Source organism: Triticum aestivum, chromosome 2D (genome assembly GCF_018294505.1).
Source record: "Triticum aestivum cultivar Chinese Spring chromosome 2D, IWGSC CS RefSeq v2.1, whole genome shotgun sequence".
In the NCBI taxonomy this organism is placed as follows: Eukaryota; Viridiplantae; Streptophyta; class Magnoliopsida; order Poales; family Poaceae; genus Triticum; species Triticum aestivum.
In genome coordinates, this window is record NC_057799.1 from 593,318,896 (window position 1) to 593,343,684 (window position 24,789).

General features: G+C 43.6%; 2 protein-coding genes across 3 annotated transcripts; one reads left to right on the plus strand and one right to left on the minus strand.

The window, feature by feature from the left end:
* The first annotated feature begins 11,234 nt into the window (after positions 1-11,234).
* LOC123054797 (uncharacterized) lies at positions 11,235-12,408 on the plus strand. Its single transcript, XM_044478644.1, has 2 exons — positions 11,235-11,621; positions 11,985-12,408. The coding sequence occupies exons 1-2, from the start codon at positions 11,326-11,328 to the stop codon at positions 12,304-12,306; spliced, it is 618 nt and encodes a 205-aa protein (XP_044334579.1). The 5' UTR covers positions 11,235-11,325; the 3' UTR covers positions 12,307-12,408.
* A 183-nt stretch (positions 12,409-12,591) lies between these two features.
* On the minus strand, positions 12,592-18,078 carry LOC123054796 (endoribonuclease YBEY, chloroplastic). 2 transcript variants are annotated; one of them, XM_044478642.1, is made up of 13 exons: positions 17,674-18,077; positions 17,337-17,588; positions 17,140-17,235; positions 16,183-16,357; positions 16,001-16,081; positions 15,790-15,890; positions 15,250-15,342; positions 14,830-14,901; positions 13,860-13,979; positions 13,733-13,783; positions 13,426-13,611; positions 12,940-13,225; positions 12,592-12,856 (listed from the first exon to the last, which is right to left on the minus strand). In XM_044478642.1, the coding sequence occupies exons 1-12, from the start codon at positions 18,001-18,003 to the stop codon at positions 13,175-13,177; spliced, it is 1,608 nt and encodes a 535-aa protein (XP_044334577.1). In that variant the 5' UTR covers positions 18,004-18,077; the 3' UTR covers positions 12,592-12,856; positions 12,940-13,174. The 2 variants fall into 2 exon arrangements, with proteins under 2 accessions (XP_044334577.1, XP_044334578.1); XM_044478643.1 differs by lacking the exon at positions 16,001-16,081 and having other exon boundaries at positions 17,674-18,078.
* Positions 18,079-24,789: the final 6,711 nt, after the last annotated feature.

Sequence of the window (24,789 nt, forward strand, 5' to 3'; positions counted from 1 at the left end):
GATGACTGAGTGTCGAACGGACGGCACCTCCGCGTTCAACACACATACGGTACAGCGACGTCTCCTCCTTCTTGATCCAGCAAGGGGGGAGGAGAGGTTGATGGAGATCCAATAGCACGACGGCGTGGTGGTGGATGTAGCGGGTCTCCGGCAGGGCTTCGCCAAGCTTCTGCGAGAGAGAAAGAGGTGTTGCAGGGGAGGAGGGAGGTGCCCAAGGCTTATATGTTGCTGCCCTCCCTTCCCCCCACTATATATAGGGCCAAGGGAGAGGGGGGCCCAGCCTTGCCCCTTCCTCCAAGGAAGGGTGCGGCCAGGGGGGAGTCCTTCCCCCCCAAGGCACCTCGGAGGTGCCTTCCCCCTTTAGGACTCTCCCTTTTTTTATCTCTTGCGCATGGGCCTCTTGGGGCTGGTGCCCTTGGCCCATATAGGCCAAGGCGCACCCCTTACAGCCCATGTGGCCCCCCGGGGCTGGTGGACCCCCGGACCCCTTTTGGCACTCCCGGTACAATACCGATAAAGCGCGAAACTTTTCCGGCGACCAAAATAAGACTTCCCATATATAAATCTTTACCTCCGGACCATTCCGGAACCTCTCGTGACGTCCTGGATCTCATCCGGGACTCCGAACAACTTTCGGGTTTCCGCATACATATATCTCTACAACCCTAGCGTCACCGGACCTTAAGTGTGTAGACCCTACGGGTTCGGGAGACATGCAGACATGACCGAGACGCCTCTCCGGTCAATAATCAACAGCGGGATCTGGATACCCATGTTGGCTCCCACATGTTCCACGATGATATCATCGGATGAACCACGGTGTCGAGGATTCAATCAATCCGTATGCAATTCCCTTTGTCAATCGGTATGTTACTTGCCCGAGATTCGATCGTCGGTATCCCAATACCTTGTTCAATCTCGTTACCGGCAAGTCTCTTTATTCGTACCGCAATGCATGATCCCGTGACTAACGCCTTAGTCACATTGAGCTCATTATAATGATGCATTACCGAGTGGGCCCAGAGATACCTCTCCGTCACACGGAGTGACAAATCCCAGTCTCGATCCGTGCCAACCCAACAGACACTTTCGGAGATACCCGTAATGCACCTTTATAGTCACCCAGTTACGTTGTGACGTTTGGCACACCCAAAGCACTCCTACGGTATCCGGGAGTTGCACGATCTCATGGTCTAAGGAAAAGATACTTGACATTGGAAAAGCTCTAGCAAACGAAACTACACGATCTTTTATGCTATGCTTAAGTTGGGTCTTGTCCATCACATCATTCTCCTAATGATGTGATCCCGTTATCAATGACATCCAATGTCCATAGTCAGGAAACCATGACTATCTGTTGATCAACGAGCTAGTCAACTAGAGGCTTACTAGGGACAGGTTGTGGTCTATGTATTCACACATGTATTACGATTTCCGGACAATACAATTATAGCATGAATAATAGACAATTACCATGAACAAAGAAATATAATAATAACCATTTATTATTGCCTCTAGGGCATATTTCCAACAGTCTCCCACTTGCACTAGAGTCAATAATCTAGTTCACATCACCATGTGATTAACACTCACTGGTCACATCACCATGTGACCAACATCTAAAGAGTTTACTAGAGTCAACGATCTAGTTCACATCACTATGTGATTATCACTCAATGTGTTCTGGTTTGGTCATGTTATGCTTGTGAGAGAGGTTATTAGTCAACGGGTCTGAACCTTTCAGAACCGTGTGCTTTACGAATATCTATGTCATCTTGTGGATGCTACCACGCGCTATTTGGAGCCATTTCAAATAATTGCTCTACTATACGAATCCGGTTTACTACTCAGAGTCATCCGGATTAGTGTCAAAGTTCGCATCGACGTAACCCTTTACGACGAACTCTTTTCCACCTCCATAATCGAGAAAATTCCTTAATCCACTAGGTGCTAAGGATAAGTTCGACCGCTGTCATGAGATCCTTTCCCGGATCACCATTGTACCCTCTTGACCAACTCATGGCAAGGCACACTACATGTGCGGTACACAGCATAGCATACTATAGAGCCTATGTCTAAAGCATAGGGGACGACCTTCGTCCTTTCTCTATCTTCTGCTATAGTCAGGTCTTGAGTCTCACTCTATACTCACACCTTGTAACACAGCCAAGAACTCCTTCTTTGCTGATCTATTTTGAACTCTTTCAAAATCATGTCAAGGTGTGCTGTCTTTTGAAAGTATCATCAGGCGTCTTGATCTATCTCTATGGATCTTGATGCCCAATATGTAAGTAGCTTTATCCAGGTCTTCCTTTGAAAAACTCCTTTCAAACAACCCTTTATGCTTTCCAGAAATTTTACATCATTTCGGATCATCAATATGTCATTCACATATACTTATCAGAAATGTTGTAGCGCTCCCACTCACTTTATTGTAAATACAAGTTTCTAACAAACTTTGTATAAACCCAAAAACTTTGATCACCCCATCAAAGCGTATATTCTGACTCCGAGATGCTTGCTCTGATCCATGGAAGGATCGCTGGAGCTAGCATACCTTTTAGCATCCTTAGGATCGACAAAAGCTTTCTGATTGTATCACATACAACCTTTCCTTATGAAAACTGGTAAGGAAACTTGTTTTGACATCCATCTGCCAGATTTCATAAATGTAGCTAATGCTAACATGATTCCGACGGACCTAAGCATCGCTACGGATGAGAAAAACTCATCGTAGTCAACTCCTTGAACTTGTGAAAATACTCTTTGCCACAAGTCGAGCTTCATAGACGGTAACATTACCGTCCATGTCCGTCTTCTTCTTAAAGATCCATTTATCTCAATGGCTTGCCGATCATCGGGCAAGTTCACCAAAGTCCATGTTTTGTTCTGATACATGGATTCTATCTCGGATTTCATGGCCTCGAGCCATTCGTCGGAATATGGGCCTACCATCGCTTCTCCATAGCTCGTAGGTTCATTGTTGTCTAGCAACATGACTTCCAAGACAGGATCACGCATTACTCTGAAGTAGTGTGCATCCTCGTCATCCTACGAGGTTTGGTAGTGACTTGATCCGAAGTTTCATGATCACTATCATAAGCTTCCACTTCAATTGGTGTAGGTGCCACAGGAACAACTTCCTGTGCCCTGCTACACACTAGTTGAAGCGACGGTTCAATAACCTTATCAAGTCTCCACCATCCTCCCACTCAATTCTTTTGAGAGAAACTTTTCCTCGAGAAAGGACTCGTTTCTAGAAGCAATTACTTTTGCTTCCAGATAGGAGGTATACCCAACTGTTTTTGGGTATTCTAGGAAGATGCATTTATCCGCTTTGGGTTCGAGCTTATCAGCCTGAAACTTTTTCACATAAGCATCGCAGCCCCAAACTTTTAAGAAACGACAACTTAGGTTTCTATAAACGGTGTCGTCTTAACGGAATTGCGTGGTGCCCCTTTTAAAGTGAATGCGGTTGTCTCTAATGCCTAACCCATAAATGATAGTGGTAATTTGATAAGAGACATCATGGTATGCACCATATCCAATAGGGTGCAGTTATGATGTTCGGACACACCATCACACTATGGTGTTCCAGGCGGTATTAATTGTGAAACACTTTCCACAATGTCTCAATTGTGTGCCAAACTCGTATCTCAGATACTCATCTCTATGATCATATCACAGACATTTTATCCTCTTGTCACGACGATCTTCAACTTTACTCTGAAATTACTTGAACCTTTCAATAATTCAGACTAGTGTTTCATCAAGTAAATACACTCAGCATCTACTCAAATCATCTATGAAGTAAGAACATAACGATATCCACTGCATGCCTCAGCACTCATTGGACTGCGTACATCAAAATGCATTACTTCCAATAAGTTGCTCTCTTGTTCCATCTCACTGAAAACGAGGCCTTTCAGTCATCTTGCCCATGTGGTATGATTTGCATGTCTCAAGTGATTCATAATCAAGTGAGTCCAAACGATCCATCTGTATGGAGTTTCTTCATGCATATATACCAATAGACATGGTTCGCATGTCTCAATCTTTTCAAAAATGAGTGAGTCCAAAGATCCACCTACATGGAGCTTCTTCATGCGTTCTACACCAATATGACTCAAGTGGCAGTGCCACAAGTATGTGGTACTATCATTACTATCTTATATCTTTTGGCATGAACATGTGTATCACTACGATCGAGATTCATTTTAGGTGCAAGACCATTGAAGGTATTATTCAAATAAACAGAGTAACCATTATTCTCCTTAAATGAATAACCGTTTTGCGGTAAACATAATCCAATCATGTTCAGCGCAACCACCAAATCTCGATGGTAGAGGGAGCATGCGATGCTTGATCACATCAACCTTGGAAACACTTCCAACACATATTGTCATCTCACCTTTAGCTAGTCTCCATTTATTCCGCAGCTTTTATTTCGAGTTACTAACACTTAGCAACCGAACCAGTATCTAATACCCTGGTGCTGCTAGGAGTACTAGTAAAGTACACATTCATATAACGTATATCCAATATACTTTGTCGACCTTGCCTGCCTTCTCATCTACCAAGTATCTAGGGTAGTACTGCTTCAGTGACCGTTCCTCTCATTACAGAAGCACTTAGTCTCGGGTTTGGGTTCAACCTTGGGATTCTTCACTAGAGCAGCAAACGACTTGCTGTTTCATGAAGTATCCCTTTTGCCCTTGCCCTTCTTAAACTAGTGGTTTTACTAACCATCAACAATTGATGCTCCTTCTTGATTTCTACTCTCGTGGTGTCAAACATCGCGAATAGCTCAAGGATCATCATAACTATCCTTGATATGTTATAGTTCATCACGAAGCTCTACTAGCTTGGTGGCAGTGACTATGGAGAACTATCACTATCTCATCTGGGAGATTAACTCCCACTCGATTCAAGCGATTGTGGCACTCAGACAATCTGAGCACACGCTCAACGATTGAGCTTTTCTCCCTTAGTTTGCAGGCTTAAGAAACTTGTCAGAGGTCTCATACCTCTTGACGTGGGCACTAGTCTGAAATCCCAATTTCAGTCTTCGGAACATCTCACATGTTCTGTGACGTTTCAGAAACGTCTTTGGTGCCACAATTCTAAACCGCACCGAACTATCACGTAGTTATCAAAACGTGTATGTCAGATGTTTTGTAACATCTACAGACGACACTGAGGTTCAGCACACCGAGCGGTGCATTAAGGACATAAGCCTTCTGTGCAGCAATGAGGACAATCCTCAGTTTACGGACCCAGTCCGCATAATTGCTACTACCAACTTTCAACTAAATTTTCTCTAGGAACATATCTTAACCAGTAGAACTAAAGCGCAAGCCATGACATAATTTGCAAATACTTTTTGACTATGTTCATGATAATGAAGTTCATCTGATTATGAACTCCCACTCAGATAGACATCCCTCTAGTCATCTAAGTGAAACATGATCCGAGTTTAACTAGGCCGTGTCCGATCATCACGTGAGACGGACTAGTCAAGATCGGTGAACATCTCCATGTTGATCGTATCTTCTATACGACTCATGCTCGACCTTTCGGTCCTCCGTGTTCCGAGGCCATGTCTGTACATGCTAGGCTCGTCAAGTCAACCTAAGTGTATTGCGTGTGTTCCGAGGCCATGTCTGTACATGCTAGGCTCGTCAACACCCGTTGTATTCGAACGTTAGAATCTGTCACACCCGATCATCACGTGGTGCTTCGAAACAACGAACCTTCGCAACGGTGCACAGTTAGGGTGAACACTTTCTTGAAATTATTATAAGGGATCATCTTACTTACTACCGTCGTTCTAAGCAAATAAGATGCAAAAACATGATAAACATCACATGCAATCAAATAGTGACATGATATGGCCAATATCATCATGCTCCTTTGATCTCCATCTTCGGGGCACCATGATCATCTTCGTCACCGGCATGACACCATGATCTCCATCATTGTGTCTTCATGAAGTCATCACGCCAACGATTACTTCTACTTCTGTGGCTAACGCGTTTAGCAACAAAGTAAAGTAATTTACATGGCGTTATTCAATGACACGCAGGTCATGCAAAATAATAAAGACAACTCCTATGGCTCCTGCCGGTTGTCATACTCATCGACATGCAAGTCGTGATTCCTATTACAAGAATATGATCAATCTCATACATCACATATATCATTCATCACATCTTCTGGCCATATCACATCACATAGCACTTGCTGCAAAAACAAGTTAGACGTCCTCTAATTGTTGTTGCAAGTTTTTACGTGGTTTGTAGGTTTCTAGCAAGAACGTTTCTTACCTACGTATGACCACAACGTGATTTGCCAATTTCTATTTACCCTTCATAAGGACCCTTTTCATCGAATCCGTTCCGACTAAAGTAGGAGAGACAGACACCCGCTAGCCACCTTATGCAACTAGTGCATGTCAATCGGTGGAACCTGTCTCACGTAAGCGTACGTGTAAGGTCGGTCCGGGCCGCTTCATCCTACAATACCGCCGAAACAAGAAAAGACTAGTAGCGGCAAGAAGAATTGGCAAACTCAACGCCCACAACTGCTTTGTGTTCTACTCGTGCATAGTAACTACGCATAGGCCTAGCTCATGATGCCACTGTTGGGAATCGTAGCATAATTTTAAAATTTTCCTACGCTCACCAAGATGCATCTATGGAGTCTACTAGCAACGAGGGGAAGGGAGTGCATCTACATACCCTTGTAGATCGCGAGCGGAAGCGTTCCAATGAACGTGGATGACGGAGTCGTACTCGCCGTGATCCAAATCACCGATGACCGAGTGCCGAACGGACGGCACCTCCGCGTTCAACACACGTACGGTGCAGCGACGTCTCCTCCTTCTTGATCCAGCAAGGGGGGAGGAGAGGTTGATGGAGATCCAATAGCACGACGGCGTGGTGGTGGATGTAGCGGGTCTCCGGCAGGGCTTCGCCAAGCTTCTGCGAGAGAGAAAGAGGTGTTGCAGGGGAGGAGGGAGGCGCCCAAGGCTTATATGTTGCTGCCCTCCTTTCCCCCCACTATATATAGGGCCAAGGGAGAGGGGGGGCGCAGCCTTGCCCCTTCCTCCAAGGAAGGGTGCGGCCAGGGGGGAGTCCTTCCCCCCCAAGGCACCTCGGAGGTGCCTTCCCCCTTTAGGACTCTCCCTTTTTTTTATCTCTTGCGCATGGGCCTCTTGGGGCTAATGCCCTTGGCCCATATAGGCCAAGGCGCACCCCTTACAGCCCATGTGCCCCCCGGGGCTGGTGGACCCCCTTGGTGGACCCCCGGACCCCTTTCGGCACTCCCGGTACAATACCGATAAAGCGCGAAACTTTTCCGGCGACCAAAATAAGACTTCCCATATATAAATCTTTACCTCCGGACCATTCCGGAACCTCTCGTGACGTCCTGGATCTCATCCGGGACTCCGAACAACTTTCGGGTTTCCGCATACATATATCTCTACAACCCTAGCGTCACCGGACCTTAAGTGTGTAGACCCTACGGGTTCGGGAGACATGCAGACATGACCGAGACGCCTCTCCGGTCAATAACCAACAGCGGGATCTGGATACCCATGTTGGCTCCCACATGTTCCACGATGATATCATCGGATGAACCACGGTGTCGAGGATTCAATCAATCCGTATGCAATTCCCTTTGTCAATCGGTATGTTACTTGCCCGAGATTCGATCGTCGGTATCCCAATACCTTGTTCAATCTCGTTACCGGCAAGTCTCTTTACTCGTACCGCAATGCATGATCCCGTGACTAACGCCTTAGTCACATTGAGCTCATTATGATGATGCATTACCGAGTGGGCCCAGAGATACCTCTCCGTCACACGGAGTGACAAATCCCAGTCTCGATCCGTGCCAACCCAACAGACACTTTCGGAGATACCCGTAATGCACCTTTATAGTCACCCAGTTACGTTGTGACGTTTGGCACACCCAAAGCACTCCTACGGTATCCGGGAGTTGCACGATCTCATGGTCTAAGGAAAAGATACTTGACATTGGAAAAGCTCTAGCAAACGAAACTACACGATCTTTTATGCTATGCTTAAGTTGGGTCTTGTCCATCACATCATTCTCCTAATGATGTGATCCCGTTATCAATGACATCCAATGTCCATAGTCAGGAAACCATGGCTATATGTTGATCAACGAGCTAGTCAACTAGAGGCTTACTAGGGACAGGTTGTGGTCTATGTATTCACACATGTATTACGATTTCCGGACAATACAATTATAGCATGAATAATAGACAATTACCATGAACAAAGAAATATAATAATAACCATTTATTATTGCCTCTAGGGCATATTTCCAACAGGACTTTTTAGGGACTAGGGACTTTTTAGTTGGGACTAGAAAAAGTCCTAGGACTTATGAACCAAACAGGGTCTTAAAATGGCATAAACTTAGTGCTTGTTCGGAAACTGCCCAGGTCCTGGCTTCTCTGAATCATTGGGCGAAGCTGGGCCGAACGGGTCAGCTCCCAGAAGCTAGCTTCCAAGATCAGATATGTCCTCGTTTCTTCCTCGTAAAAGGAGATATGTCCTTCTCCTTTTTAAGTTTACAAGTTCAGAGCTAAATTAAATACTCCCTCGGTAAACTAATATAAGAGCATATAGATCACTATTTTAGTAATCTAAACGCTCTTATATTAGTTTACAGAGGGAGTAGGATACAAAGCAAACATGCTTTCACATGCTGGAAGTTTAACTTTAGCCAAATGTGTGTTTGCACCTATCCCCGTTTACTTACTACTCCCTCTGTAAACTGATATAAGACTTTTTAGATCACTTAAATATAAGTAGATTTAAGTGATCTAAAAAGTCTTATATCAGTTTACAGAGGGAGTACATGTCTTGTTTCTTGTTAAATAAAAGACTTGTCTATGGTCTCACTCATACTGTTAGAAAAATGTTGGAATGGTTTTCAAAATAAAAATTCTTTGAAACCTCTTTGTCTCAAGTCTTGGGATAAATATGCAAACATCTCAATTAAGGTGGTTTAGGCATTCCCGTGTCTGCCTGGCGCATAATTAAACAACCAAATGCCTTTTTGACAATTATTGTCATGTCAGACATTTCCCATATTCTTATTTCTATTTGGGAAGCTAATCCCTTCATCATAAAAACTGGCTTTTGGTCTTCTGTTTTAAAAGTTTTGCTTTTTATGCTTGAATCGCGCAAAACAACAACTAAGCATTTCAGTGCCAAACAAATTATGATAGGCTAGAGTTAAAACCACCCATGGCCACTGCTAGTTCTTTGGTGATATTTCAGTCCTTCAATTCTCTCCTTACAGACTCCTCCCACTCCCATGTCAAGTTTGGTTTACCCCGACCTCCCTAGACATCATCAGCATGTTTATCCTTCTGCTATGTACCGGAGCTTCTAGAGGCATGTGTTGTGTATGCCCAAACGACCTCAGACAATGTTGTACAAGCTTCTTTTTGATTGGTGATACTCCAACTCTATCACGTTTCGAACCCGATCATTTCTTGTGTGGCCACATATCCATCTCAACATGTGTGTCTCTCATACACTTAATTGTTGGACATGCCAACTTTTAGTTGGCCAACATTATGTGCCAGACAACATCGTAGGACGAGTCACCGGCATATAGAACCTGTCATTTACCTTTGTATGTGGCACTCCCTTGTCATAGAGGATGCTACAAGCTTGACGCCGCTTCATCCATCAGGCTTTTGATCCAACGGCCCACATCTTGATCTAATGGCCCACATCTTCGTCGAAGGAATGAAGATAAAAGATTCATTGGGATTCTGCCCATGTTGGCCTACTTCCTAAGGACTTTTTTGTATTATGTGAGACCTATGGAAAATTCCCAAGAGCCTCTTTGATTCGCAGGATTCTAAAACACGTGAATAGGAAAAACATAGGATTGGAATGCCATGCTCATCTCAATCCTATAGGATTTTTGGTTGGTTGATAGCATAATAGGAAAAACAAATGATTCTTTCAAAGAGGTTTGTGCGGCTGCTAGAAATCATATGGGAAGTAGCATAAAAAATCCTTAGGAAAAATTCCGATAGGACTCAATCCCATGAATCAAACAACCAACATAGGAAAGATTTCTAAGGATTCTAATCCTACAAAATCCTATGAAAATCCTTTGAATTTTCCGTGTGAAAACAACTCTGCAACTTGTGGCACCATTACCTAGAACGATAAAGGGAACTTCATCGCAACACAAAATCATCACTAAGGACCAATCATCGATGCTCAAATTTCAGGCCATGGCCCTCGGTGTGAGGACTGAGCTGGCTTCGAGCATCGAAGTTTAGTACCTCATGGTGCGGTTGGATTGCACGAAGCTTGTGCATCGTTGAATACGGGACTACTTTCCCTACCTTGGTTGCTCCGATCATTGAAGATGTCTAGGTTTGGGGGAAATTATTATTAAGCATTGTATGCGTGAGGCAAATAGTGTGACCCCACAAGCTAGCGAGCATGGCTAGGGTTTGTCCTCCGCACGCACCTCAATCGATCCTTCGCTAGATTGTGGATGATGTATCTCTATTTGAGTTGGAATAAAACTAGCCACGATGGCGTTACCTAAAAAAAGCAAGCTCGACTATGCTAGGTTTATCTTTGCTTGAAGCCACACCGAGTAAACATTTCTGGCAATTTTGCTAACTGTGCTCACATCGCATAAACAAAGCTAATCTCGCAGCAGCAGTTACTAGCCCTTAGCACAATCGAACTCCTAACCGAAAGCACCATGTCGCCACCCTAATCTATCTTATCCCGGCTAATCCGCGGAGATAAGCCCCCATTTTCTTCCTCACCCCCGCCGATCGGTCGACAGAGTCCCGTAAGACAAGATGCTTATCCTGATGAGCCAGTGTAGTTTATCCACGTCCCTTTCACATGCCCCGATACATAATTGCTTGCTCCCGGCAACCAACACATGTTTCCGTCTCTTGCTCCCTCGGAAACGAGTGTTTCCACATGCACAAACACTCCAGACAGTAACGTAACAGAAATGCAAGTAGCTCATTTGGTGATAAGGCCGACGCTCTGTGTACGGCAAGGATAGGTTTGGTTTTACTTTTCGGCGCCGGTCAGTCAGTCGACGGAGTGCCTATCTGAACGAGCAAGACGCCCGTCTGCCCACGGCAACGGTGCTTTTTTTCTTTTTCTTTCTCCCCCACCCCTCCCGCAGTCGCGTGTGCATATATGGGGTCCTCTCCTTTGCCATCCAAGCTCCCAACATCCCAAGCCAAGGGATAACCATTGCCCCTGCCTCCTCTTCAGTCCTGGAATGGATGAGGCTTGCAACAAGGCTCTGTGCCGCGAGGCCGCCGCCTGCGTTTGCCAAGGAGAAGGACAAGATCACCCCGACGCTGCTTCTTATACCTCGCCCTCGGCCTCGGGAGCGTCCAGCGGGTTGTCGTCGTGCTCATTGACACCGAATCTGGGTGATGGGTTGGGTTACCTCCCATCCGAAGATCATTCTTCGGAGTCATCTTCAGCGTCGTCGAGCACCTTGCAGCTGGACTCTGAGGCCGAGGGACCTCTCTACGAGCTGTCTTCGCTGCTAGCCCAGCTTCCCGCCAGGTACATGCTTTGCACCTTGATAACGTGGAATTTCCCCGTTTGTGTTTCCCTACCTGTATGAAACACCAAAACTTTGTGACCCTTTCGAACAACATGCATGCTAGTAACAGGTCTTCAAATCGGTTGGCCGAATTCAAAATGACATGCTCCTAAGCGATAGCTTGTCAAGGACAAATATTTATTTAATTGATTATGAACATTTTACTAAAATATACTCTATGGGACGGTGGGAGTACTTCATAATGGATTACTGGAGAACACAATCTCACGGTTCTTTCCATATAGACTTCTATAGAATCCACTTCAAATTGCAAATTATTCAAAACAGGGTACGGTCTCTAACAAATAATTTAATCTCCACAGGAGAGGGTTGTCCAAGTACTACCAAGGGAAGTCCCAATCATTCACATCAATATCCTACGCTACATGTCTTCAAGACCTTGGAAAGGAAGTTACGTACAGCAAGAGGATGAAGACATGCAAGAGCAATACAGCAGGATCAGTCATGAACCAGCGGTCAAATCACTTACCGAGGACATGCAACAAGATGATAGCCAAGAGGCCCTCAAAAAGTTCATTTGCTTGTCAAATGTCCAGAGCAAGCAGCACCAACCTCTTGTACAGGAGTGCCAATTTACCTGCACACCAGAACAAGGAAGATGTACAAATGCATATGAACTCTTAACTAGCTACAACTAGAATGCCAGGACTCCACTTCCCATGAACATACAGTACTTACTGTACACTTTCACATGGAAATTCAAACTAATTTCTCATTCTGAGATCAGCCTGATTTCTCTTATGTCTGATTTTATTTTAGTCCATATGAAAGTTAACTGTAAAAATGAATAAAGTGACAGATGGTCCAATCATAATCGGAAAAACTCAATAGACACAGCTCCTTGTGTTAAACTTGCCCATGATGGTACACCATCTATTCACTTCTTATACACACACACAACACCACAAGTTAGGGAAACCATTTATTAAGGAACGATAGGAAATGTTCCTGAAAGCAACTGTACAAGTATTCTGTGGAAAATCAGTATTGCCATGAATGATTACAGTAACATGTTCATCAGAGTCAAGGGCCACAACATTCGCAAATAAAGCAGTCAAGGGCCACAAGAATATTTCTATTAGGTTATCACAAGTCCAAACATGTGATTTCACTTGGTGTTTGTCTAAACAAGCTCGTCTAGTTTTCTTTTCTGTTCACCTCCATGAAGGACCATCTGTTAAAAACAAGAGAAAGGCTCTCATAAAAACCAATGAAACTACTACAAGTGCATAGTTTTAAACTTCAAAACCAAATTACCTGAAGGAGATCAAATTTGCCACTTCAACACCCACATCCCTTTTCCAACATGCACAATGCACAAACCGTTTTGGTAGCCAGCCCTAAAGGATAGTATCACAAACTTGCGACTCTCCATAGTTCCCAGACAAGAATACCTTGTCTTTTGTACATTCCATATATGACATTTCCTAGAATATCTGAAGCTCTCAATCAGCACTCTCTTGCTAAAGAATGCTTTGTCATGTCAGTTGGATCACTTGTTGCTTAGCCATCTGGTATAGTCTCCAACCGCCTCAAGATCAGACTGCATAAGCAGACATATAATGCTTGTAAATACATTCTAGTCGTGGTAATGCTTTCTAAGCGAGCACAATAGAAAGATGAAATAAGATACAAAATCGCAGCAGGGGATTCCCCTACTACATTCCTTCAAAAACAAAGAAGATGAAATACGGTACAAAGGAACAGTAAAAATGCAGTTCATTGACGGGAACAAATTCATACATCTTCAGTTAATCCGAGATGATCAAGTAGAACCATTATACCACCGCCTTTTGAAGAATTAAGGGGAACAATCTCAATTGCATTTGGCTGCTCTTTGATAACACATGCTTTCCCTTCTGTTAGCTCCGACCAATGCTGTGTGAGGACAGAAAAATCTTCATCCGTGTTGCCAAGGAAAAGCAACTTCTGCAAACGCAAGTAAACAATGTAAGTTCACTCTAAACAAAACTGATCCAAAGATTGGAAAACTCATCATCCTTATAAATGGCACATCCACTTTGCATTTGCCATAGTTGCAATAACAAACCTGAATCGATGAATATTCCAAGAGATCCTCAACTGAAGGCATCACTTTTACCTATGACAAAACCTCAATGTTGGCTGAACTGCTTAATATAGTTGGAAAGGAAGGAAAGAGAAGTTTATCATTGTACCTTGGTCTCATGGTGCACAGTGTGCAACAAGTCGACAGAAGGATGTTCAAACAAGGTCAAACATTGTTCCTCACAGTATGCAACAAGAGGAATTTTATGCTTCAAGGAGTACAAACATGCCTGCAAATGGAACAAAAGAAATTTAAATATTAATATCTGACGATCTTATACATCGCTAAAATGGGCACACAACCTTAACAAGTCAAAACTGATACGAAAATGATTCAGGCTCATGATAGCACATTTCATGCCTAACATCCACATTCACGACAAAGAACCGACAAGACACAAAATGCCCCGCAAATCCTACTAATAAAAAGAACAGTAGGTAATACTCCCTCCGTTCCATAATGTAGTGCCTATAGATTTTTTGAAAAGTCAAATCTCACAAACTTTGACCAAGTTTGTGGAGAATTTTTTTTACATCTAGAGTGTGAAACATATATCAGTAGATTCATTGTAAGATGTAGTTTCACATTATGAGGGTGTTTGTTTCCAGGGACTTATTGGTTTAGGGACTTAAAAAAGTCCCTATAAGTCCCATCTAAACCAAACATGAGGGACTTATAGGGATTTAAAGTGGGCATTTGGGACTTATGAAATAAGACTCTCAAGGAGAGTCTTATAGGGACTTATAGTTGTAATATGGTCTTATAGGGACTTATAAGTCCCAGGAACCAAACAGGTAGGGACTTTTTAGGGACTTGGGACTTATAAGTTGGGACTAAAAAAAGTCCTAGGACTTATGAACCAAACAGGGCCTATATATTTTTGCTATTGTAGATATAAATATTTTTCTCTACAAACTTGGTCAAAGTTTGCAAAGTTTGACTTCTCAAAAAATCTATAGGCACTACATTATGGAACGGAGGGAGTATCAAAAGTTCGATGGAAGATGAGCAGGCGCAGCACTAAAATTCTGACAGAAGTAAAGCAGAAAGTAATCAGCTGACATACTGTAAATCACTACCTCCTTGCATATATCCACATCCAAGTTTGCTCTATAAATAAGTTGGCCATGCTCCCCATATACAAGTGAACCCTGCAGCGGACAGAGCAAAATATAACTTTATAAGGGTAAAATGTCGATTGAAAAAAAGAACATATTCTTACTTTGCTCAAAATGATGAGGGCCGACACTTACTTCCTTCTATCTTACCCCCGTCGATTGAAAAATAAACATATTCTTACTATTGTTGCAATTTAAAATTAGGGTGCCTGATTCAGTAGAGCAATTGGACACACAAAATTTTACTTCAAAATGTCCAGATGTGTCTAATTCAACCAAAAAGGATATGGGTGCCGAAAGAACACTTGCACAAAGCCATAAAGCTTTGATAACCTACTTCCAACTTCTACAACTATTCAAGTAAGAATGGAGAAGATGTACCTGTAGAAATACACCAGGTGAATTCTCCGATATAAAATCACCTCTTCCTTCCATATTAAGAAGCTTGAAGGTTGCTATGGTGGAAGCACGGGTCTAATTAAAAGGGACGAAAATCAAGAAAATATTAGAAACATGCAATTATACTAAAAATGCAGCCATCTTATGTAGAATATATATATGCTTTGCTTCTACATTCCTTAGGAAACTTCATAGTGTACTTAAGATTAATATCACAAATAGTCAGCTGTAACTCGTCACAAGTTGAAATCATATTGCTTATTATTTGAATTCCATCTCAAATTAAACTGAACTAAGATAAGAAGCTACATAGAAGCACTAACATCCTACTGAATAATTTCCAACTTTCATCAAGACTACTTCCACGTACTCTATGCTGTGGGAAAGTTACCCATATCATTGATAATCGGTAATATTGTTAATGAAAGACTGAGAACTAGCCTTAACCTCAGATCAGGGCCATTCACATTGGACGACCGGATATCCTTCCATGCATGACGAATGCTTAAGAGTAAAACCCACCTTGCCAGTAAGCATGATAACAGTTACTCCCTGTGATACTGCCTCTCTCAAAGATTCTATTGACTCTGAATGCAGGTGTCCTTCATAATCCACAACAGTACCTTAATAATTTTTGCAAAGAAGTTACTTGCTAGAAGTTGGTAAGAACTAGCCTTAACGCAAAGAAGTTACTTGCATAAACAGTATACTTCTTGATGTTTCATCACCTCACCATCTATATCACATACTATATGGGTCAGTTTCGGCTGATGACCCTCCCGTAAACTCCTTTTCTCTATATCTCTATTGGCCTCTACATATTAAAAGTTCAGAGGTTCTCCAGTAAGAAGAAACAGATGGCAACCATTCACATAAAAGAAAAAAACACAACAATAATGTGCAAGGGCGACCTACCATCAGAATTTTCTGAATGATCCATATCAGTACTGAAATGATACGCACTCCTAATGAGTCCTTTTCCTATCCATTCAAGAGTATTTAATATTTGTTCTTCTTCCTGCTCCATCTCTTCTTCAGCCTCCTTGCTGAGTTCATGATCAAAGCCCAATAAATGCAACAATCCATGAACCTGATGAAGATTAAGTTGGTTAACACAGAATAGGCTCACAATCAGCAAAGCTATTCCAACACTGAAAAAATCGCATGGAGGTTCTCTTCATAAGAACCAGAAGTACCATTGAAGTAATTATTTGTTCACAGAAGGTAGTCAAGCGATCAAGCCAATAGGCAAAATTTGAAGCTTTATCTTGGTATACAAATTTCAACTTTCAAGCATAGGACTAATTCAAAAAAAAATCTCATGAAGTAAATACACACCTAGGGCGTGCTTCGTTTGCAACCCCAATTGCCCAAGCCAACGTTTGGGTAAGCCGCCTCTTTGGCCAGTGACTGGATTGAGGCCAATCCATTGGTGTGCACTCTGATGTTGCCTACCATTTGCCAAATAGCTCATAGCCAAAGTTGATTTGCCAAATTTTGGCATTGCAATTGGCTGCCAACCAATTAGGCTGTTACTGGCAAGTTTCGACATTGCCAAATATTGGCTTGCCCAAACATTGTCACTGGGGCTGCAAACCAAGCACATCTCCATCTTGCTATTAACTGGTGTGTTGTCAATATTGATCCAATTCTAAGTTTCAAAAAAGATATCGATCCAATTTCCTTCATGCTTAATTTTGCTATTGTGACCGTTCAAACTATAATATGAGCTCAAAACCACCATTATCAGACATCGCTACTGCTACGGTCAATGATAGATCAGACGAGACCTACACAACTACAAACAGAAGCCTGCGGGCACCCCAATAAGCAGAACAAATGTGGTGCTGGAAATAAGTCAGAGAGACCAACCATGAGAATTCTTATCTCATCAAGAAGTGTATGGCCTCTTTCTTCCGCTTGCCGTCGGGCTGTGTCAACAGAAATTACCAAGTCACCTAGTTGCAGCTGTTGAACCAAAAACAACAAGTAAATACTAAGATCTGATAGAAACATCTGTAACAAGCAAACTAGTTCAACATCGACAGAAACATCTGTAAACGTCTTACAACGGGAATTTGGAGCCCCGGGATATGCTGCGACATTGACAGAACGTCTGTCGCGTGGTCTTCATCCCTCCATTCCTTGTTCAGCTTCCTGATAAAATCGTCATCACAAAGCAGCAGAGACACCTCAACGCTGTCGTACTCATCCACATTGCTTATACAGGGGTCTCTGGTCTTGTACTCCGAGTTCCCCAAATTGTGGAATGCCAGCTTCATCGCCTTCCCAGCATCCGTTCGAAGCGTTTCTGCAATACTCTGCGAAGCAATTCGCAATTACAGATGCAGGCTAGGAATTCAACAAGTCCAGGGATTGAAAATCGCGTGCGGAAGCTATTATCACCAGGATGAGGGGGTCGTCGGGGAGGGCTTCTTCGATGCCAATCTGCACGCTGAGCTCGGCGGGGCCCTTCCGCCTGGCTCTCCTCCGCCTCGGATACATCGGCTGCGCCGAACCGCGCCGCCGTGGTCTGGACATGGATGACGCGTAGTGCCGCGAGGCGGCGGCGAGGAAATGGGGTGGGCTGCGACCGTGGGGATGAGGAGGCGGAGGCGGCGGCGGCGGCTGCGAGTGAAGCGGGAGGGTCGGGCGCGCTGAAAAAGGGGGCGGAGAAGGGCGGAGGAGGTGGTTGGAGGCGAGCGCGCGGGAGAGAAGGTGGTGGAGGCGCGCCATTGATGAGAGGAGGAGGAGGAGGAGGAGGCTGCGCGCGTGTGCAAAGTCGGAGAGGAGGAAGATAGGGTTAAACCATTCCATCTTTTTTTCTTTGAAGCTACTACCATTTAGCGGGGCCGCGGCCCAAAATTGCGCCTCGCTCGCTGGTTCTCGCTAGGAAGGCTCGCTAGCTCGCCAGTTCGCTTGATCGGCTTTTTTTTTCCTGCTCATTCCTCTCTTATTGGCTGATGAAAAAAAAACATTTTTTTATTTAGAAAACTTTGATGACATCAAAAAGTGTTCAGGTGATTTCTAAGAATTGTTCGGGGATTTAAAAAAGGTTCAATTTTTTTAATTTTTTTTTGAAATTTTGATTGTTTTTGGAGATTTAAAAATGATAACGAATTTGAACGTGCATTTATAAAGGCTTGTGAATACAAAAAACTAAATTTAAATAAATTTCATGAGTTTGAAAAAGTTCCTGAATTTGAGAGAATTTTCGTGAATTTTAAAATATATATGAATTTTTAAAAATCGTAAATTGAAAAAAGTTCATGAGTTTGAAATTTTCATGAATTAGAAAAAATAATGAATATGAAAATAGTTCATGAAATTTAAAATAAAAAATTCATGAATTTGGAAAAAGTCCACAAATAATAAAAATGTTCATGGAAATGAAAATGGTTCAAGAATTTTGATAAAATTAAAAAATGAACCGAAACAAAAACTAAGTATAAGATTCAGCAGAAAAAATAGAAAAAGAAAAGCCAGACTAGAAGCACCTAGAATCTTTTCCCAAAAACAAAATGGCCCAATTGTCGCCCTGCCGGGCCATTCGCCCCACATTGCCTCCGCACGTCGCGTGATCCCCAAAGTTTATTTTTTGAGCGAAAGGCATCGTCATAGCGTGGGTTAGACCATAAAAGACACATGTTTGGGAACCTGTAGGGGCTAACTACAAGTGACGAAGTATTCGGCGCCATAAGGGACAAAGTATTCAATGCTATAAACGTCGAATACGTTTTGGCGCCCGAGTTGTCATAATTTATGGAGGACGCACCATATCCAACCCACAAGCATTTGTGTTTGAAGGTTGGGTTCATTGGTTTGGACTGCGCGCCATCTGCCAACTGTTACGTTTTGGCGCCCGAGTTGTCATAATTTATGGAGGACGCTCCATATCCAACCCACAATCATTTGTGTTTGAAGGTTGGGGGCATTGGTTTGGACTGCGCGCCATCCGCCAACTGTTCAGGAGGGAAGTTTCATCCTAGCCTATTTCTCCCCCGCGCAACCTGATCAATGACATTGTCGTCCGTACGGTTGTCATTTCCATCCCTGCCAATGACGCACTCGCATTTCCACCTGGTAGAGTGCCAATTAATGATCGTCGCGTTGTTTCGCGCCCGCACGCGGCAAATCAACCTTCGTTTCCCGCTGGTGTGAGCTCCTTCGGGGGTACATATAACCCCATAGCTCCCATTACCATCGCTGCCACACTCACCCCCTAAGTCGACTGCCACCTCGCCTGCTCTCTTCACCCTTCCCGTCACCACCACAATCACCCCCATTGACCTTGTCCGTGCGGCCGTGCCCTCCCCATGGACCTTTCCACCGCGAGACCGAAGAGGTATGCTTTGAGAAAAAGGTCTGGAAGAGGGTTAGGTGTTACTCCGAGTGAGTCAAGGAGGAAACACGCCATAAAGTTGAATCAATTGTCGGCCGTGCCCGCTTCCCGTCGCCCTCGAGTACTTCGTTCGCATCTCAACAACCGCCTGCACATAAATGGAAGCCCCGCTCACACCAATCTTCAAAAATGTGATCGTATCCCATGTCCAGGATGCATGGATGTCGTTGACCTCGGGCGTCCGTTGGCTGGCCCCCTTGAGGGTCCGGGATCGGCCCGCTTGCGCTTTGAGCGGTGACCCTTAGGAGAATAAGTCAGGGTGTCTAGGGCCTTGCGGGCAAAGGATCTCTTTCGAGGAGAGGATGGAGGAGACCTTACCGTGGTAGACGGCAGGGCTCCGGGCAGATCAGGAATGACGACCACTTTAGAGCCGCCGAGGCTCTCTTGGTAGAAGAGCCCCTACGCAAAAATAATGGACAATTCCTCATCCTCGTGGAAGCCAGGGTCATCATCACATGAATACACCCCCCGGCTCAAGCGCTGGGCAACTTAGTGTCTCGACCCAGCATTTTCCACCTCTGTTCGGATATGTTGAACATATGTTTAGAAGCATAAAGGTACTGCTCGGATGGACGAGGTAGTTTGAAGAAGACTTACCGCTTCAACGGGTCTGTAGTATAGGAGAAGCCATCCATAAACTTCTGCTTAGCAAAATTCGACGGCTCCCCCTTGTATATACCGGCCAGGGCGGCGCCAAAGGCCTCTTGGTCCTTGAAACCTTCTCGAATAGAACAAGTGGCATCGTTGGTTTCATTGTACATCCACAATGGGTGCATGTGTTGCCGAAGAGGTTGGACTCTTCGGCCAATTGTCGTCGCCATCACATCAATGACGGTAAGACCGTTATGTCTCAAGCACCTCACTTGAGCGGCTAGGAGAGCCATGCCGGAGTCATCCTTTTGTAAGGAACTCCTTGGTCTCCAGTTTAAACGCTTCTTCGGGGGATCGGGGGAGAAGGATGGGGGCCAAGGACGAGCTGGATCATGCAGCGGGACATCAGCCATGTAGAACCATTCAGTGGCCCATGTATTGGTACTAGTACAATGACTGTGCCTTGCCACGGGCTTTTGAAATATTTTGCTAGAGTTATATAACCATAATGCATGCTAAATTTTATATATTAAAAAAAAGATAACATAAACACAATCGGGTAATAATTGAAGTATATTTTACTTGCAATGTAAATTATTAACAAAAAGACAATTGGAAGATGTATACATGTAGACTGATTATCCCATTAAAAATCTTTAGAAATTAAGATCTACTTGATGTGCGCAAGAAATCTTTGTGCAATATCAGAAATATTGTTTTTAGCTTCGTTCGCATAATACCTGAGCAAGTATAATAAAAACCTCTTCCTTGACTTATACCAATTCTGCACAAGCAATATATGTAATTAGCACAAATACTTCTCATCAAAGATCTTAAAATATGTAATGGAGAGTACACGCCGTACAAGCCGTACACCCACCAGAGCATAAAACAAAAAGTAAAATAGCCAGACACATCCCTTCCATTTCCTAAATTAATTTTATCTTGAATATAGTGATAACAAAAATAAATACCTGTATTTTATATGTTATGATAATGAAATATATAAATTTACCAGTCTATGCTCGTTGGAATACCAAACAGAAATAAACGTTGCCATCTAGATACATCTGAATGCCCGTGTGTTGCCATGGAACAACAAATTTAATGCATTGATAAAAAAATCATTTTGATTCACAACATGTCGCTTGCGGCTTATGATTTCTTTGCAACAAATATCACTTTGTACTACTGTTAAGACAAAATCATGACTACTGTTAAGACAAAATCCATGATTGCATTCAAGTTTGAGGTGGACATATTTACCATGACCAAATAAAGGGAACTCATGCCTTCTACTCTACAATGATGACAAAGCCGACAATTGAATTGCCTTCAATTTCGCCATGCACTCTAGGATACACTAATGAGGTCTCTTCTCCACCCAACTCGGACAAATAAATACTACTCTCTGTGTCACAATTTACCTACCGCACAGGCGTCACACATTTTAAAATTTAAATGTACTCAAGCACTTTGATCAACAAATTGTCGCTTACATGTCACAAAATTTATCATCAAATTCGTATTACAAAAAACTCCAATGGTATAATTTTATGACACATAACACATATATCATCAATTAAGTTTGGTGGTCAAAGTTAAATCACAGAGAGAGTATATACACACTACTTTTCTTACAAAAATTAATCTATGAAAACATCTTCTCTCCCCCTTGAAATCCATCTCCTCGGCTTTGCCGCAAGCTTTTTTTTGCAATAGAAGCCACACTTTAATATGAAAATGAGACATACATCATTTGGTAATATCCACACATTCAATAATGGACTTGAATGGTGCTAACTCTGCTCTGCACTACAACGGGATCTACCTTTGCCATACACGACGCTTCCAACACCATCACAACAAATGCTCTGTCAGTACAAATGCAGTTGATGTTGTCAAAATAATTCATCTTCTTGGTCCATAAAAGAGGAGAAACTTAACACCAGAACATCTTATCATAAGTGAGCCAAGTTGTTTTCTTGCGAGAGTGGGAAATCTTGGAATATCCTTCAACCATACAAAGTTGTCGACATTTTCAACCCTGAACCTGCGAAAGATTGATGCCCACGACCCACCTCATATTTTCATGAAAATTTTTACTTGACAGGATATGCATAGGAACCTTGCTATATGGACGGCAAAATTCAGACGACTCCCATGTCCACAACGGAGTAACGGCCACTGGATTTGTAGTCGTCCACCTTTTGTCTATATAGAGCAGTTTCATATGCATAGAAAACTATTATGTAGAGATGGAACCTTCATCAAGCAAGGAAATATGCCAATCATGACTCAAGGAGATAATTTCACTTACATACATTAGTGCATCTATCAGTTGATGCAACCAACTTATAAGCCCAATTAATCAAGTCATTCTGTTTGTTGGATCAAGCCTTGTTTGGACAACATGCTCAACTGCGGCTCTTACTGTTGGGTAACGTAGCAGAAATTCAAAATTTTCTACGCATCACCAAGATCAATCTATGGAGTAATCTAGCAACGAGGGGAAGGGGAGTGAATCTACATACCCTTGTAGATCGCGATGCGGAAGCGTTGCAAGAACGCGGATGAGGGAGTCGTACTCGTAGCGATTCAGATCGCGGTTGATTCCGATCTAAGCACCGAAAGAACGGTGCCTCCGCGTTCAACACACGTGCAGCCCGGTGACGTCTCCCACGCCTTGATCCAGCAAGGAGAGAGGGAGAGGTTGGGGAAGACTCCATCCAGCAGCAACACGACGGCATGGTGGTGGTGGAGGAGTGTGGCAATCCCGCAGGGCTTCGCCAAGCACCGCGGGAGAGGAGGAGGAGGAAGAGGGGTAGGGCTGCGCCAAAAAGGAGACGTTCTCATGTGTCTTGGGCAGCCCAAACCTCAACTATATATAGGGGGGGAGGGGGCTGCGCCCCCCCTTAGGGTTTCCACCCCCAAGAGGAGGCGGCCAGCCCTAGATCCCATCAAGGGGGGCGGCCAAGGGGAGGAGAGGGGGGGCGCCCCACTAGATGGGCCCTAAGGCCCATCTGGACCTAGGGTTTGCCCCCTCCCACTCTCCCATGCGCCTTGGGCCTTGGGGGGGCTGGTGCCCCTGGCCCATTAAGGCTAGGGCGCCCCCTTACAGCCCATGCTACTGTATTGGACGTGGTGGAACATTTTCCGGACCTCCGGACCCCTCCGGAATCCTCCGGAATCTTCTGGAAGCTTCCCGGTACAATACCGAAAAAACCCGAACTTTTCCCGGAACCCGAACAACAACTTTCCATATATAAATCTTTACCTCCGGACCATTCCGGAACTCCTCGTGACGTCCGGGATCTCATCCGGGACTCCGAACAACATTCGGTAACCACATATATACTTTCCCTATAACCCTAGCGTCATCGAACCTTAAGCGTGTAGACCCTACGGGTTCGGGAACCATGCAGACATGACCGAGACGTTCTCCGGTCAATAACCAACAGCGGGATCTGGATACCCATGTTGGCTCCCACATGTTCCACGATGATCTCATCGGATGAACCACGATGTCGGGGATTCAATCAATCCCGTATGCAATTCCCTTTGTCTATCGGTATGTTACTTGCCCGAGATTCGATCGTCGGTATCCCTATACCTTGTTCAATCTCGTTACCGGCAAGTCTCTTTACTCGTTCCGTAACTCACATCATCCCGTGATCAACTCCTTGGTCACATTGTGCACATAATGATGATGTCCTACCGAGTGGGCCCAGAGATACCTCTCCGTTTACACGGAGTGACAAATCCCAGTCTCGATTCGTGCCAACCCAACAGACACTTTCGGAGATACCCGTAGTGCACCTTTATAGCCACCCAGTTACGTTGTGACGTTTGGCACACCCAAAGCATTCCTACGGTATCCGGGAGTTGCACAATCTCATGGTCTAAGGAAGTGATACTTGACATTAGAAAAGCTCTGAGCAAACGAACTACACGATCTTGTGCTAGGATTAGGATTGGGTCTTGTCCATCACATCATTCTCCTAATGATGTGATCCCGTTATCAACGACATCCAATGTCCATGGTCAGGAAACCGTAACCATCTATTGATCAACGAGCTAGTCAACTAGAGGCTTACTAGGGACATGGTGTTGTCTATGTATCCACACATGTATCTGAGTTTCCTATCAATACAATTCTAGCATGGATAATAAACGATTATCATGAACAAGGAAATATAATAATAACCTATTTATTATTGCCTCTAGGGCATATTTCCAACACTTACTTCATCTCTTGGGACTACACAATAAAAACATACTTATTCATTTGAACTTCAAAATTTTAAATGAACAGAGTGTCAAAAATAAATAAATGAATCGGAAAGTAAAGAAGAGCGTTTTATATTCGTTTGAAGGGAAAAGAATCTGATCTCTACAACTTGCCAATTTGAGAAGAAAACTAACACAAAGAGAAACCAATTTGGCATGTGATGCTGGTATAAATTGTGCATGCGCCCTTCTTCTCGGTTTCTCACATATGACAAATTAGTAAAGCATTAGAATATTGA